The following is a 13,948-nucleotide window of genomic DNA, read 5'->3' as shown; positions in this document are numbered from 1 at the left end:
GAGCAGCGGGACAAGTGAGGGCTAAGAGGTGTTGTATAAGTGATTGCTAGAATCTTTATTAGCCTCATGTTTTATATTTGAATATAAGATGTTACATTTGCAAAAATTCCTTAGTGCATTTGCCTTCTTTCCACCCCACCCACTATGCCAAGGCTTGTGAAAGTGCCCGTATCCCTCAATGAAAATGCTTAGCTTTGCATTGCACTGGAGTTTTGACTGTCATTATGGTTGTTAACTTTTAGAGATAATAGAACCACTTCATGGAGAGTGGAGAATAAAAAGAAAAATCTCTTATACATCATAAGTTTAGCAAACTTGCTGTAGGCTTACTAATATAATTCATTTTAGTCTTTCCCCCTCTCTACATAATGCAATTTATACATAATATATGATTAATGCATAATATATAATATTTCTTGAGGACTTAATATGTGTCATATATTAACTCATTTAATCCTTGCAATTGCCCTTTCAGCTAGATGGTATTATTATGGCCATTTTAAAGATGAGGAAACAGAAGCACACAAAATCATATCTAAGTCCGAGCTGGAATTCAACCCTTCATAGTCAGCTCAGTATGTGTCGTGCACTGAACCACTGTCAAACCAAACAAACAATTTTATGTTGTAGCATGAAGGCTGTCTGAGCCTACTTCAGCTGCTATCACAAAATACAACAGTCTGGGTGGCTTATGAACACCAAACCTATATTGCTTGCAGTCTGGAGGCTCTGAAAGTCCACCAGGGTGTCAACATGGTTGGGTTCTGTGAGACCCAGGTTGCAGACTGCTGACTTCTCATCATGTCTTTGAATAGAGGAAGGGGGTGAGCTAGTTCTCTGGAGTCTCATTTACAAGGACATTAATCCCATTCATGGGGGTTCCACTGATTGGTCCATGAGCTGGACCTGGATGATCAGAAGCTCCTTATCCCCTCCTCTCCTCTGTCCTCAGGATGTACGTTCTGCCCACCGTTCCCACACTGGGAGCTATTTAAAGACACAGCCTTGAGAGGAATGTGTTGTTGAGATCATCGGGACTATATATGTGACTGAACCCTTTTAAGGACTCTATATAAACTTTTAAAATTCTGGCAGGTGGGTGAGATCTACTTGTTTTTCAGGTGGGTGAGATTTACTTGTTTTTCAGCACCCAAGACAAGCCCCGGATGTGAGTTCCCTTGCTTATTAAACATGCCACCTACCACTCTGGAGTGACCTGCCTCTTCTTCAGTCTCTCCCTGCCCTCCGCGTGTGGGGCCAGCTTTGACTTTCACCCAGGGACTTCCTGAGGTTGCAGACCAACACGCAAACATTCAGACTACAGCAAAGGATAAAATACATTTCATGTGGAGACGTATTCATAAGAATGTTAATGTCCATCAAGTGACTACATCACAGTTGCCTTAATCACTTTCCCTACCTTTGGGCATTTATATTACTTTAATTTTTTTTTAATAAATAAAGCAAGATAGATATCTTTGTATACAAAGTCTTTTCCGTGGTTAGGGTTGTTTCCCAGAAATGCAGACACACGGTCAAAGGCAAGAACACGGACTTGGCTCTGGGTGCTATCACCCAGTGCTTTTCCAACCTGGCTCACCTGCTGTGGGTGGCCGGCCACCTCCTGACTCAGCCTTGGCTGATCTGATCCAGGAGGTGCTGTTCTCAGGAAACTCTGTCTTATCAGCTCTCCTGGTGATTCTGATGTGGCCAATTTGGGGAATGTTTGGTCTATCCAACTGTCTTCCTTCCGCAAACAAATATTCTAAGATTTTATATGAGTTAACTCTTTACTGCTGCCTTGAGCAACAAATCCATGATCGTACCTCCAATTACATAGAAGCAGTTGCTAACATTAATTTATTCAACAAATTTAGTAAATATATATATGAGTGCAGATTGGTTTGTTGTATACCACCAAGTTCCTACTTTCACTGGGCTTCCGTTAAGGTGAGATTTGGCAGATAGATAACATACAAGAAAACAAACAAGTAAAGAAGATGATTGCAGAGAGTAAACTGTGCTGTGAAAGTACAAAATGGAAAACGTGGTAGATAGTGGTGTGGTGGGGGTGGGGGTGGGGGGTAAGGTGGGGGGTTACTATATACAGCAAGTGGTCCCCAACCCCTGGGCCGCGGACCGGTACCGGTCCGCAGAGAAAGAATAAATAACTTACATTATTTTTGTTTTATTTATATTTAAGTCTGAACGATGTTTTATTTTTAAAAAATGATCAGATTCAGAACCAACCCTAAAGGCTGGTTAGTGAAAATATTTTCTTTTTTTTTTTTTTTAATTTTTTTTTAAATTTTTTTTTTTTAAATTTTATTTATTCATTTTTAGAGAGGAGAGAGACAGAGGAGAGAGAGACAGAGAAAGAGAAGGGGGGAGGAGCTGGAAGCATCAACTCCCATATGTGCCTTGACCAGGCAAGCCCAGGGTTTCGAACCGGCGACCTCAGCATTTCCAGGTCGACGCTTTATTCACTGCGCCACCACAGGTCAGGCCAATATTTTCTGACATTAAATCGGTCCGTGGCCCAAAAAAGGTTGGGTACCACTGATAAAGAGGATGCTCAGAGGCGCCACTGTGAAGAGAAGGATGTGTGGGTCCGCCAGAATGTGCTCCGGGCCGGAGGACCTGCACACTTGAAATGTTTCAGCAACAGAAGCCGAAGGCCAGCCTGTCTGGAATGCAGTTGGGGAAGGGAAGAGTGAAGGGGAAAGGAGAGGGGGCACGGCTGGATGACGCAGGGCTCGCAGGCCTTGGTAAGGAGGGACTGTGGCTACACTCAGGACACCACTGGTGGCATTTAAACAGCGGAAGGGCTTGCCATGATGCATGATTTTAAAAGAGCACTGTGTTTCAGGTGTGCAGAAGGGGACGAAGAAGAGCAGGTGGCAAATACAAGACTACCTAGGAGGCTCCTATGATTCCAGGCAAGAGATGATGGAAGTCTGGCCTAGAGCAGAGGAGTGAATAGACTCAGGCTGTATCTGGAGGCGGAGGAGCTGTGACACTCCGTAGCACTGGCATCTCACATAGTTTTAACGAAGAGCAGACTTTCAAGGCAACCCTCGCAATGAATGAACTGAAGCAGAGGGTCTTGGATTTTAGTTCTAGCTCTAGTCACCCAGCCATGGGACCTTGAACAAATCACTTTATCACTCCTAGCTTTGCTTCCCAGGGTGGAAATACACAGAAGATCATTTCTAGTTCCAACATTTTCCTATGGATTTTTGATATATCATAATATTTTCTATATTACTCCTCCTTCATGGAAACAAATAGTTGTTAAATGTCTGCTAAGTGCCAGCACTGAACTAGGCATTGATGGTCCATCAGACATTCAGTCTCTTCCGAGGAGCTGACACCTTAGGAGGGGTGGTAGTAAACAAATAATTGTACAAGAAATTATTTCAGGAGCTGTGTGACAAGAGCTCCCAGGGAGGATCACAGGGGACATAGGCCTGGCCGGAGGTTATGAAAAGGCCTCCCTGAAGAAGGGGCATTTCAACTGAGGCTTTTGGTAAGGGCAAAGTCTACTGAAACCCTCTCATAGGCTGTGTTTTATGAACTTTGACTGCCAGCCACAGTCACCTTAAAGTCAGTTGCTTGTGACACTGAAGAGATTGCAGCCCAGGCCTGTCGCAAGGGGCCACGTGGTTCTGGGTTCATGCTCTCCCATGGTCAGCTAGTTCTAGTTCAGCAATTTTCCTAGAACTGAATGCCATCAGGAGGCACACTCAGTGACCTGGTGTCACGATACCTCAGCGCAAAGGAGGCATTTGGCAATGACACATCAAGCACCGCAGTCTCTTTCTCTGCCTCCATCCAGGGTTCTGGGACAGGAAGGCAACTGCTGAGCCTCCTGAGGCCAGATTTGGCCCATCCATTTGGAAAAGAGTTACCCTTCCCACTTCTGATTTTGAGGATTAAGTCAGGAATGACTCTTTTCAGGATGAAATAGAGAAAAGCATTTCAAATGGCTCTGGTCACTTTTGAACATGGCTCCAGCTTCTCCCCCCCTCCCTCCCCACCGACTGTCACACAAAGTCCCTGAAACAGGACCTTGACTGGGAGAGAGTGTCTAGGACGAGGGGCTGTTGTCTTGTCTGCCTGAGCAGCGGGAGCCAGAGTGATCACACTGCTTTCTTTCTTGTTCTTTTTTCTACAGTTATTCAATTTCTTTTATTATTATTATTGTTTTTAATTTATTGTGTTGACATGGTTTCAAGTGTCGCACTCAATATAACACCCACAACCCCCCGCATTGTGCCTCCCGTGCTTCATGCAAAGCCTCTTTGCAATCCCATTTCACCCCCTTTGCCTGCCTCCCCTACCTCCATTCCCCCGTTCCCTCTGGGAGTTGCTGCCCTGTTAGCTGTATCTGTGTGTTATGTGTATATAATTTGGCCAATCCCTTCGCCTTCTTTGATCTCATTCCCTCTTGCCCCTTCCCTCTGACAGCTGTCCATCTGGTCCCTGTGACCCCACCTCTGCTTCTATTTTGTTCCCCAGTTTATTGGAATCTAATGATCACACTGCTTTCTTATTTGGAGGAGGAGCCTAGGAAACTCTCACCCCGGCGAGATGGCTGCCGGCCAGCCCCCAGTGTCAGCATGTCTGGCAACACTGCAGAAGGGGAGAAAACCCCTTTTCAGGGGGCTAAGAGCGTGAAAGGAGGACAATTGGGCTGTCTCCTGGCCAGCCCCAGTGCACCAAGGAAAGCCCACAGTCCGTAGGGAGGGGCCCAATTTGCCAACTGGTATTCTAATCAGGAATGTTGAGGTCATTTTTTTAAAAAATATCTTTATGGAATATTTCCATAACTTTGAATAGGAGCCCCTGGCCCCATGTCCTCCCTTAGAGCAAGGCAGTGTGGTGCAATGGTTAGGTGAGCAGAGTCTATAGCCAGACTGCTTGTGACTTCAGGCAAATCACCCTCTAAGCCTTCCTTTCCACATCTTTTTGTGAAACTGATAAAAAAAAACACCCTCTGATAGATTGTTTTCTTTTTTATTTGAAGGTATAATTGAAAGATAACATTATGTGAGTTTCAGGTGTTCCTATCATAGGCTTTTAATTTTAAAAAATGAGCTGATGTAGGTGACGTGTGTAGCACAGGATTTGAGCTCAGTCCCTGATGCCATGTTGTTACCTGAGAGCCACAGGAACCCATGTTTCCCGCTGTGGCTGTGACCCACTGAGGGACAGTCTGCGGACTCGTTACCGAGCATAGGTGGCCACATGGTCAGTGGAAAGAGCTGCAGGTGGGAAGCAGAAGATTTCCTACCAGTTCTCCTTGTGACCTTGCCCAAGTCGGTCCATCTGAAGCTCCAGGACCTGAAAACGGAAGGAATGAAATACATGGACTCGAAGATCCTGACTGGCACTTTCTCATCTTTAGGACAGTTCACACAGGTCCCCAGGAAGAAGTAAAAGTTCCAAATTAGTGGCGCAATTTTCAGGGCTTTCTTTTCCCTTTCGGCATTACCACAGCCCTGCCCGCCCCCTTCCTTTCCGGGTGCTCCTGGCAGAGTGCGCCCTGCTGGACGTTGGTGGTGCACGTGGCTCCGGGCAGAGTGCGCCCTGCTGGACGTTGGTGGTGCATGTGGCTCCGCGGAACACCCAGCTGGACATTGGTGGTGCATGTGGCTCCTGGCAGAGTGCGCCCTGCTGAACGTTGGTGGTGCATGTGGCTCCGCGGAACACCCGGCTGGACATTGGTGGTGCATGTGGCTCCTGGCAGAGTGCGCCCTGCTGAACGTTGGTGGTGCATGTGGCTCCGCGGAGCACCGGCCTGGCTCGTTCTCACTGCAGATGAGGAACCTGAGGTCCATACACGGAAGGGGTCTACCTACCATCACACAGCTGGGGGCCAGAGCCCACACTGGGACCCACTTTCTCTCTCTCTCTAAGCTCGACACACGCACTGCCTCTCCTCTCTCATCCAGGGAAACGGTGAGACACGAGGAAGGAGTGACGCCTGGACCCCTAATGTGAGCAGCTTTCCTGGAACTGAGCAGCCTCCCAACAGGCCGAAACACAAATTGGGAGGCCCGTCTTCCCTCCAGTTTAGGCCCAAAAGGGCTGCTGTGTTTTGAGTAAACTACTTAATTCCTCTGCGCCTTTTTTCTCAAATTGACCCTAATGACTTTCCCATACTTTACCAACCATTATACAAAAAGGCCCAAGGGTGATCAAACCTTGCTTTAGATAGGAAGTCACCCAAAGGATGACTCAACCCTACTGGGGAATTTGTGCAAAGCCTTAAGTTCAGTTCACAGGGTCTCCACTTAGCCTTGGAGCTTTCTCTTCCAGCGAGTGAACAAAGCCCATTTAGAAGCCCAGCCCTGCCGGCCAGTCCCTGGGGTCCAGGCCCGACTCCGGGATTTGTGCGGCCCAGAGAGGGGAGCACCTGTGGCCTGTCTCAATGGGCCCATTATGCCTTGCTAATTCCACCACAGAACATTGTGTCTCTGAGGGCCTGGCAGCAACTGGTCCTACCTGTTTAGAGTCAGTATGTTCTGTTTGCTGGACGAACAGAGGCAGAGCAGCACACACACCACCTCTCATCATCGTAAACGCCATTTCAGGTTAATGATTACCACGTACAGTAGTACTGTAGTCAAACTCTGCACACCCCAAGCGCCCTTCCCAGGCAGGCTGGCGGGCAGCGCATAAAGGGAGTCATTGTGTATGCTGGGCGAGGGAGGGAGAGGTGCCTTCCAGGTGCCAAGTGTGGTCTCATAGCTCATACACTCGGGAGGGGGAAGGTTGGGACGCTGTGCACATGTGTTCTCATTTTATAAGACAATCTATTTGCAGTCGCTATTGACACTGGGGTACTGTTACCGAAGCTGGAATGTGTGTCATTCAATAAAATGCCCTATCAGCCTAACCTGACAATATAGAACATCAACTCAGTCCTGTACAAAAATCCCATCTCTGGCCAAAACCAGTTCTTTCGCTGCAAGATCCACTGTCCTTGGCTGGGACAATGTGTGGGCCTGTCGGCAGACTGACAGTGGAGGACTGTTTCTAACCACCTGGATGGCTGAGGTGATGGTATCAGGCCCCAACCAGCCTCTTCTTTCAGCCAGAGACAAAGCAGGAATGTTCCCCTCCTGAGGTCTTGGTTTACAGCCTTTGCACATTGATAATTAGGCAAGCTTTGCCACCTGCCCTTCTATTTAGAGGTTCCTCCCAAGGCAGTCCTGACATCACTTTAATCAGCCCCGCTGTGACCCCACCTGTTTCCATTGCCACCTCCAGACAGGAGATTGCTCTAGGGCTAGAAAGCTGTGAACTTGGCCAACTTTGTGGGTCTGCAAAACCAGATGGGTCATTTGGCAAGGCCTAAGAGACCTTTCTCTCCAAGAAAAAAAAAAATCCCCCAATGCCTGAAATTCCATCTCTGGTGCATAATTCCCTGTGCTGTTGCAATTCTTACCTCAAGTCCCACTCGTGCTGGGAGGGGTAGGAGCACACATTTTTGAGCATTGAAATACGTCTCTCAGATGGGACAGGTGGCGAGAAAACTTTGGGCGTTGGAGGCGGGGGGGGGGGGTGCGCTAAAATAGGGGAGATTCTGAGGAGCTGGGGGGAAAGTTGGGTGCTAAAGAAGAGCTGTGGCATCAAAGGCACAATGACAGCGTTTCCTGGGTAACCAGAGTCACAGATTCTTTTTCCTTTTCCTCCTTGAAACAAACAAAAACACAAGCTTTCACACATGAGAATTCACCATGACTATAGTAGACACTGTTGTTTGTCCATCCAGCAAACACCACTCTCCTTTCTTCTGGAACATTTCCATCCAGAATGTAGGTCCACGTGGTTCAGGTGTAGCTGACTACACCCCAGGGGCTAAGTAAGCATCATCTAGGCCTGGGCCCATCAGATTACTGCACCCCAGAGTCCCACATGCCATCGTCCCTGTTACATCAATAGGCAGGCATGTGACCTGAGTGAAGATGACAAATCTCAAATGTAAAGCTTCTGCTGAAACTATTGAGAAAGGGGGCTATCGTTCTGCTGACGGCATTCGGGTGGGGCCTTGGTCAGCAAACTGCAGCTCGCGAGCCACATGCAGCTCTTTGGCCCCTTGAGTGCGGGCGCAAAGTTTATATTAAGGACTAAGAAAATATTAGGGCGCAAAATTAGGAGTACCTTAATTAAGTTAATAACAATGTACCTACCTATATAGTTTAAGTTTAAAAAATTTGGCTCTCAAAAGAAATTTCAATCGTTGTACTGTTGATATTGGGCTCTGTTGACTAATGAGTTTGCCGACCACTGAGCTGGTAGAATGCAGGCCTAGACCAGCTGATGGTCTTCCGACCACAGCACAGCCTGCCTGGGTGTGACATCGACTCAGAGGAGTATGGAACTGAACCTTTCAGAGACCCACATTCCTTATGATAGCATTCAGACACCTGGATCTGACTGTACCTGCAGCCAGCACAAGCTAAGACGTTTTAGTGCCATGAGCCAAAAAAGTTCTCCCTCTTCCTTAAGCCGGTTTGATTTCTGGTGCAGCAGAACAAGTTCTCAGGGTGACACTGACTTTGTCATATGGTTCACAGTGGTCCTAGCACCCAGCTGCTGGTAGCATTCTTCCCCACTTCATTCTGGCCCATTCCAGTAAACCTGCCCAAACCTAGGCCTTGGTAGACCCACTAGTTAATTGGGGATTATAAATATAGAGAATTACTGGTATGGAAGAAGTTTGCTCATCTCGAAAGACACGCAAAATGTAGAAATCCAAAGTCTTATATTGACACAGATAGACTTTACACTGGGCTTTGAGGGGACTCTGGAGCTTTGCCATTCAAAGTGAGTCCCTGGACCAGCAATGGGCATGGCCTGGATCATGTTAGAACTGCAGAACCTCAGTTGTACCCCTGACTTAGGAATCGGAATCTGCATTTTTACATGGCCCCCAAGTGACTCATGAACACAGGAAAGGAAGAGGGACATTGCTCAAGGGTCCCCAAGAGAGCAGAGCCCCATTCGGAATACACATCAGTTTTATACACTCAGGTGCCACGCATAGTCTCGTTCAAAAGTAGGTACCCTTCCATCAAAACGTTGGAGAGAGATGTCGCTTCAATCTCCACATTTCACAGAGGGGGACATTAAGGACTGAGAAAATATCAATGATTTTTTTAGGATCAGAAGCAGCCTCTTCATTAAAAAGAAAAACAAGGGTTCTAAAAATATGTGCTACCTCATGTCAGACAAAGATTTCTTAGATAGAACACCAAAACCACGATATATTCTTTTATAAATGATAAATTGGACTACATCAAAATTAAGAATTTCTGTTCTTCGAAAGATACTGCTAAGAAAAAAAAGAGACAAACCATAGTTGGTAAAAAATATTTTCAAAACACATATTTGATAAAGGATTTTTATCCTCTCAGACTCAATAATAGGAAAGCAAACAATCCAATTAAAAATAGAAAAGGGGCCCTGGCCGGTTGGCTCAGTGGTAGAGCGTCGGCCTGGCGTGCGGGGGACCCGGGTTCGATTCCCAGCCAGGGCACATAGGAGAAGCGCCCATTTGCTTCTCCACCCCCCACCCTCCTTCCTCTCTGTCTCTCTCTTCCCCTCCCGCAGCCAAGGCTCCATTGGAGCAAAGATGGCCCGGGCACTGGGGATGGCTCCTTGGCCTCTGCCCCAGGCGCTAGAGTGGCTCTGGTTGAGGCAGGGCAACGCCGCAGAGGGGCAGAGCATTGCCCCCTGGTGGGCAGAGCATCGCCCCCTGGTGGGCGTGCCGGGTGGATCCCGGTCGGGCGCATGCAGGAGTCTGTCTGACTGTCTCTCCCCGTTTCCAGCTTCAGAAAAATACAAAAATACAAAAAAAAAAAAAAAATGGAAAAGGTATTTGAATAGCAGCTTCACAAAAGAAGTTATCTGGATGTCAAATAACCACATAAAAAATTCTTAGCTTCTTTAGTTATTAGGAAAATGCAAATAAAACCACAATGAGATACTCATGCATACCTACTGGGCTAGCAAAAACCAAAACAGACAACACCAAGTGCAGTGCAAAGGATGTGAACCGCCTCAACGGTTCATGCCTATTGGCAACAGTGCAAACATGAAGCAGCCACCTTGGAAACAATTTGGTAGTTTCTTACAAATGTAAACAGACACTTAACATATGCCCAAAGAATCCCATCCCTAGGTATTTGCCCAAGAGAAATAAAAACTTACATTCAATGCAAAAACAAACAGAAAAAAAGGATATGCAAATATTATGAAGGCTTTGGTCACAATAACCAAACCCTGCAAATAATCCAAATATCCTTCCACTGGTGAATGGAGAGATAAGCTGCGATGCATCTGTAAGATGGAATACTGCTCGGCAATAAAAAGGGATGAAAACTAAAGGAAACTGACTGACTCTCAGGAGCATTGTGCTGAATGAAGGAAGCAGGACTCAGAAGCTACAAGATTGTGTGATTCTACTTCTATGACAATCTAGAAAAAAGAAAACTATTGGCACAAAAATCCAGGTAGTGATTGCCAGGGGCATGAAGTGGGGGAGGGGATAACTATTACGACTGAGTTAGTGTGTGACGGCCACCACAACAAAGTCCCACCAACTGGGTGGCTTACTCAACAGAAATCTATTGTCTCACGGTTCTGGAGGCTGGGAGTCTGAGTCAAAGTGTTCGCGGGTTGGCTCCCTCCAAGGGCAGCCAGCGAAAGCTGTGCTCCAGGCTGTCCCCTTGACGTGTTGACGGGCCTCTTCATGTTCACCCGGTGTACTCTCTGTGTGCATCTGGGCCCTCATTCCCCCTTGTTATAAGGACCTCGTCATATTGGATTAAGGCCCACCCTAATGGCCTCATTTTAACTTGATTCCCTCTGTAAAGACCCAATTTCCAAAAAAGTCACATTTTGAGGTGCTTAGGGTTAGAAGTTCACCGTATGAATTTTGCAGGGAAGCAATTCAACCCATAACGGACATACAAGGGAACTTTCCGAGGCTACAGGACTGCTCTGTATCTTAATTGTGAGGGGAGGTCCCATGTGTGTATGTGTTTGTCAAAACTCATGAAGCTGTACACTGAAAAGGATGAATTTGACCACATGTAACATGATCTTTAAACTCTAAAAATTAAGCAGAGCTCCCCAATTTTTCTTTAGAGGGCTGTTACCCTCCCCAATCTACTGCGCTGTCCTGATTTGACCATGTGTTTCGGGCACATCCGTGGGAAAGGGAGACTGTTTTTTAGAACCCCAAGTTGGTCACTGTTTTACAGAAAGGGCTGTTTTCCTGCTCTGTGAATTTATCTATAAGCAACATTCCACCAAAGCACCGAACGCCCATCACATCAAAGGGCCCACTCAGTGAACTGCTGTTCTGGGGAGGGAGGAAGTAGTGCACAATGAGGACCCGCTGAGCAAATCCGCTTTGGGACCCACCAGGCTCACCAGGGGCCGGGCTCCACTCCCAGCGGGTAGGAGCTACACATCTTCTGCAGTGTCACCCCCTTCTCCACTTGAGGCCACTCAGAGGACACCTGCAAGAGAGGAAGACAGGAGGTCAAACAGCCTGCCAGCTACACCCAGATGCACAGGAGGTGACCTCATCTTCATGGGAGGGGAACCTGTGGGTAACCTTGCTCCACATACTTTTTTTTTTGGTGGTGGTGGGTGTGTGTGTGTAGATTAGGATACACAGACCTGGCTTCACGAAGAAGAGAAAACTATTGAAAAAGGTCAGACATAACAAACCTTAGAGCACCCCAGCCCTGATCCCTGGCAGCCTCTCCAGCCTCATGCATTCTTATCTGTCTTATTCTGCCCCCGTGTGACCTTTAGTCACTCTGCAGTGGAAGCAGAAAGTCTACATTCTTTCTTTCCGTGAGTGTGTGTGTGTGTGTGCGCGCGCACGCGTGCGTGCATGCGTGTATAACCTAAGTCAAGGTGTACAGAATGGCTGGAGTAGAAAAGCCATGATTCTGGAAAAATTGAAAGTGTGTTAAAGCATTTTGAGCAGTTGTTCTCTCTCTCTCTCTTTTTTTTTTTCCTTCACCAAAGGGAACAATTTATTTGCGATTGCAATTCTAGGATCTCAAGATAAATCTTAGGCAATATTTTAGCCACTTCCTTACATTCAGCCTCATTTAAGATCTCTCTTATTTTTTTTTTAATTTTAAATAATTTTTTATTTTAATGGGGTGACATCAATAAATCAGGGTACATATATTCAAAGAAAACATTTCCAGGTTATCTTGTCATTTAGTTCTGTTGCATACCCATCACCCAAAGAGAGATCGTCCTCCGTCACCCTCTATCCAGTTTTCTTTGTACCCCTCCCCCTCTCCCACCTTCCCTCCCCCCACCCCCCGTAACCACCACACTCCTGTCCATGTCTCTTAGTCTGGTTTTTATGTCCCACCAATGTATGGAATCCTGCAGTTCTTGTTTTTTTCTGATTCACTTATTTCACTCTGCATAATGTTATCAAGATTCCACCATTCTGCTGTAAGTGATCCAATGTCATCATTTCTTCTAGCTGAATAGTATACCATGGTGTATATGTGCCCCATCTTCTTTATCCAGTCTTCTATTTTTTTTACAGTGATTAAAAGCCTTTAAGCAAACTCTTGGCCAATATAGTAAGAATCCATAAAAGAGTAGTGTCCTTAATATGTTCACCAAGTCCAAGTTGGCCCCATCACCATGCCAAATCCCTGAAAAATGCAACCCAATCACAGTTCAGTCTGTTAGGAGCTGTCACAGGGAGCAGGAGTCCAGGAAAAGTCCATATCCAGGAAAAGTCCGCATGGCACTGGAGTTGTTGTCACCATTCTATACTTTGCAGCTCATGTCCAAGTCCCAATGACCGCTGCTTCTAGCTGGTAATGATTCAGGTAGACTGGAAAAGCCATTTGCAGCATGCATGGAGAAGTTTCTGTTCTCCTCTGCCTGGAGAGATGAGACCAGGTTGCTTTTCCCTGGAGCTCTGAGACTGTGGCTTGGTAAAGAGAACCTTGGGATACACTAAGCTGGGTGGCAAAGGTAGATTCATAATCGAAGTTGGCAAAAGGGGGAAAGAGAGCTCTAAATTAGGAGTAGGTCCCAACCTGAAATATGAGTGGGGCATTGAGGTAGGAGAGATAAAGGAAGCACTATATATTAAGCAAAGCAGCAGAAAATAGGACTATCAACACCACAACCGAGATCTTTGAGGGAAGAATAAAAAACCTGACTATTCAGGCAGAACATAGTTAAGTGGCCCTTGTGCAAATGAGATCAGTTTACCTGCTTCTTGGAAGAAATACCCTAGGCTCGTCCACAGTGTCGTAGATGGGGCCGATGGCCCTGGGCACCCTTCAGCCTTCAGTGGCAAATCCCAGCTTTCTGGGCAAGGTTAGGTCATAGGTGGCTGGAGCAGGGCTGGAAGAGACTGAATCCTCCCTTAGAGGAGCAAGGGGGAAACCTACTTTCCAGTGACCCTGTTTCCTCACAGCAGAGGCACGTAAGCCTGGCAGGCTTTAGCTCAATGACCTTCCTTTCCACTATTGAAGCAGGACCCAGATGGCATCCTATGAGACCCCTTTGGGGCATTGGAGCCTTTAAGGGTGTATCCTAAAAGCTGGTAGTTCCCCTGATCTCTATTGGGCTTTTTCTGCCTCTAGGTATCTTAAAAGCCATGCTCAGAAGATCTCACTGAGGGGTTTGAGGATCCCCATCCGCCTATATAAATCTTTTCCATATATCTGGAGCTATTTGGAAAAAGACAAAACAGTGTTATTAGCTGGATCTAATAAAGAAGGTAGTAGTTTGCAGGCGAAAAAGATTTGGTGTCTCCTGTTCATCAGCACTCAAAAGAAATGTAAATTTTAAAAAAAAATTTTTTAAGTAAAAAGTATGATATGGTAGACCCGTAGGAGTTCCAGGATATGACTACCCCCTTTTAAAT

At 46.5% G+C, this 13,948-nt stretch overlaps 1 protein-coding gene across 1 annotated transcript in view; it reads right to left on the bottom strand.

Moving 5' to 3' along the window:
* The window catches only part of LOC136387958 (uncharacterized), a 30,786-nt gene extending 19,979 nt beyond the window's left edge, over positions 1–10,807 (bottom strand). Inside the window, exons 1-4 of the mRNA XM_066360059.1 lie at positions 10,653–10,807; positions 8,297–8,454; positions 7,457–7,703; positions 5,162–5,346 (exon numbers count right to left, since the gene is read on the bottom strand). Coding sequence (XP_066216156.1) covers positions 5,162–5,346; positions 7,457–7,703; positions 8,297–8,454; positions 10,653–10,807 — 745 coding nt within the window. The remainder of the gene's footprint in view (positions 1–5,161; positions 5,347–7,456; positions 7,704–8,296; positions 8,455–10,652) is intronic.
* Positions 10,808–13,948: the final 3,141 nt, after the last annotated feature.

This window comes from Saccopteryx leptura, chromosome 1 (assembly GCF_036850995.1).
Source record: "Saccopteryx leptura isolate mSacLep1 chromosome 1, mSacLep1_pri_phased_curated, whole genome shotgun sequence".
NCBI lineage: Eukaryota > Metazoa > Chordata > Mammalia > Chiroptera > Emballonuridae > Saccopteryx > Saccopteryx leptura.
The sequence above is the reverse complement of the archived record's forward strand: the minus strand, read 5'-3'. Positions and strand labels throughout refer to the sequence as shown.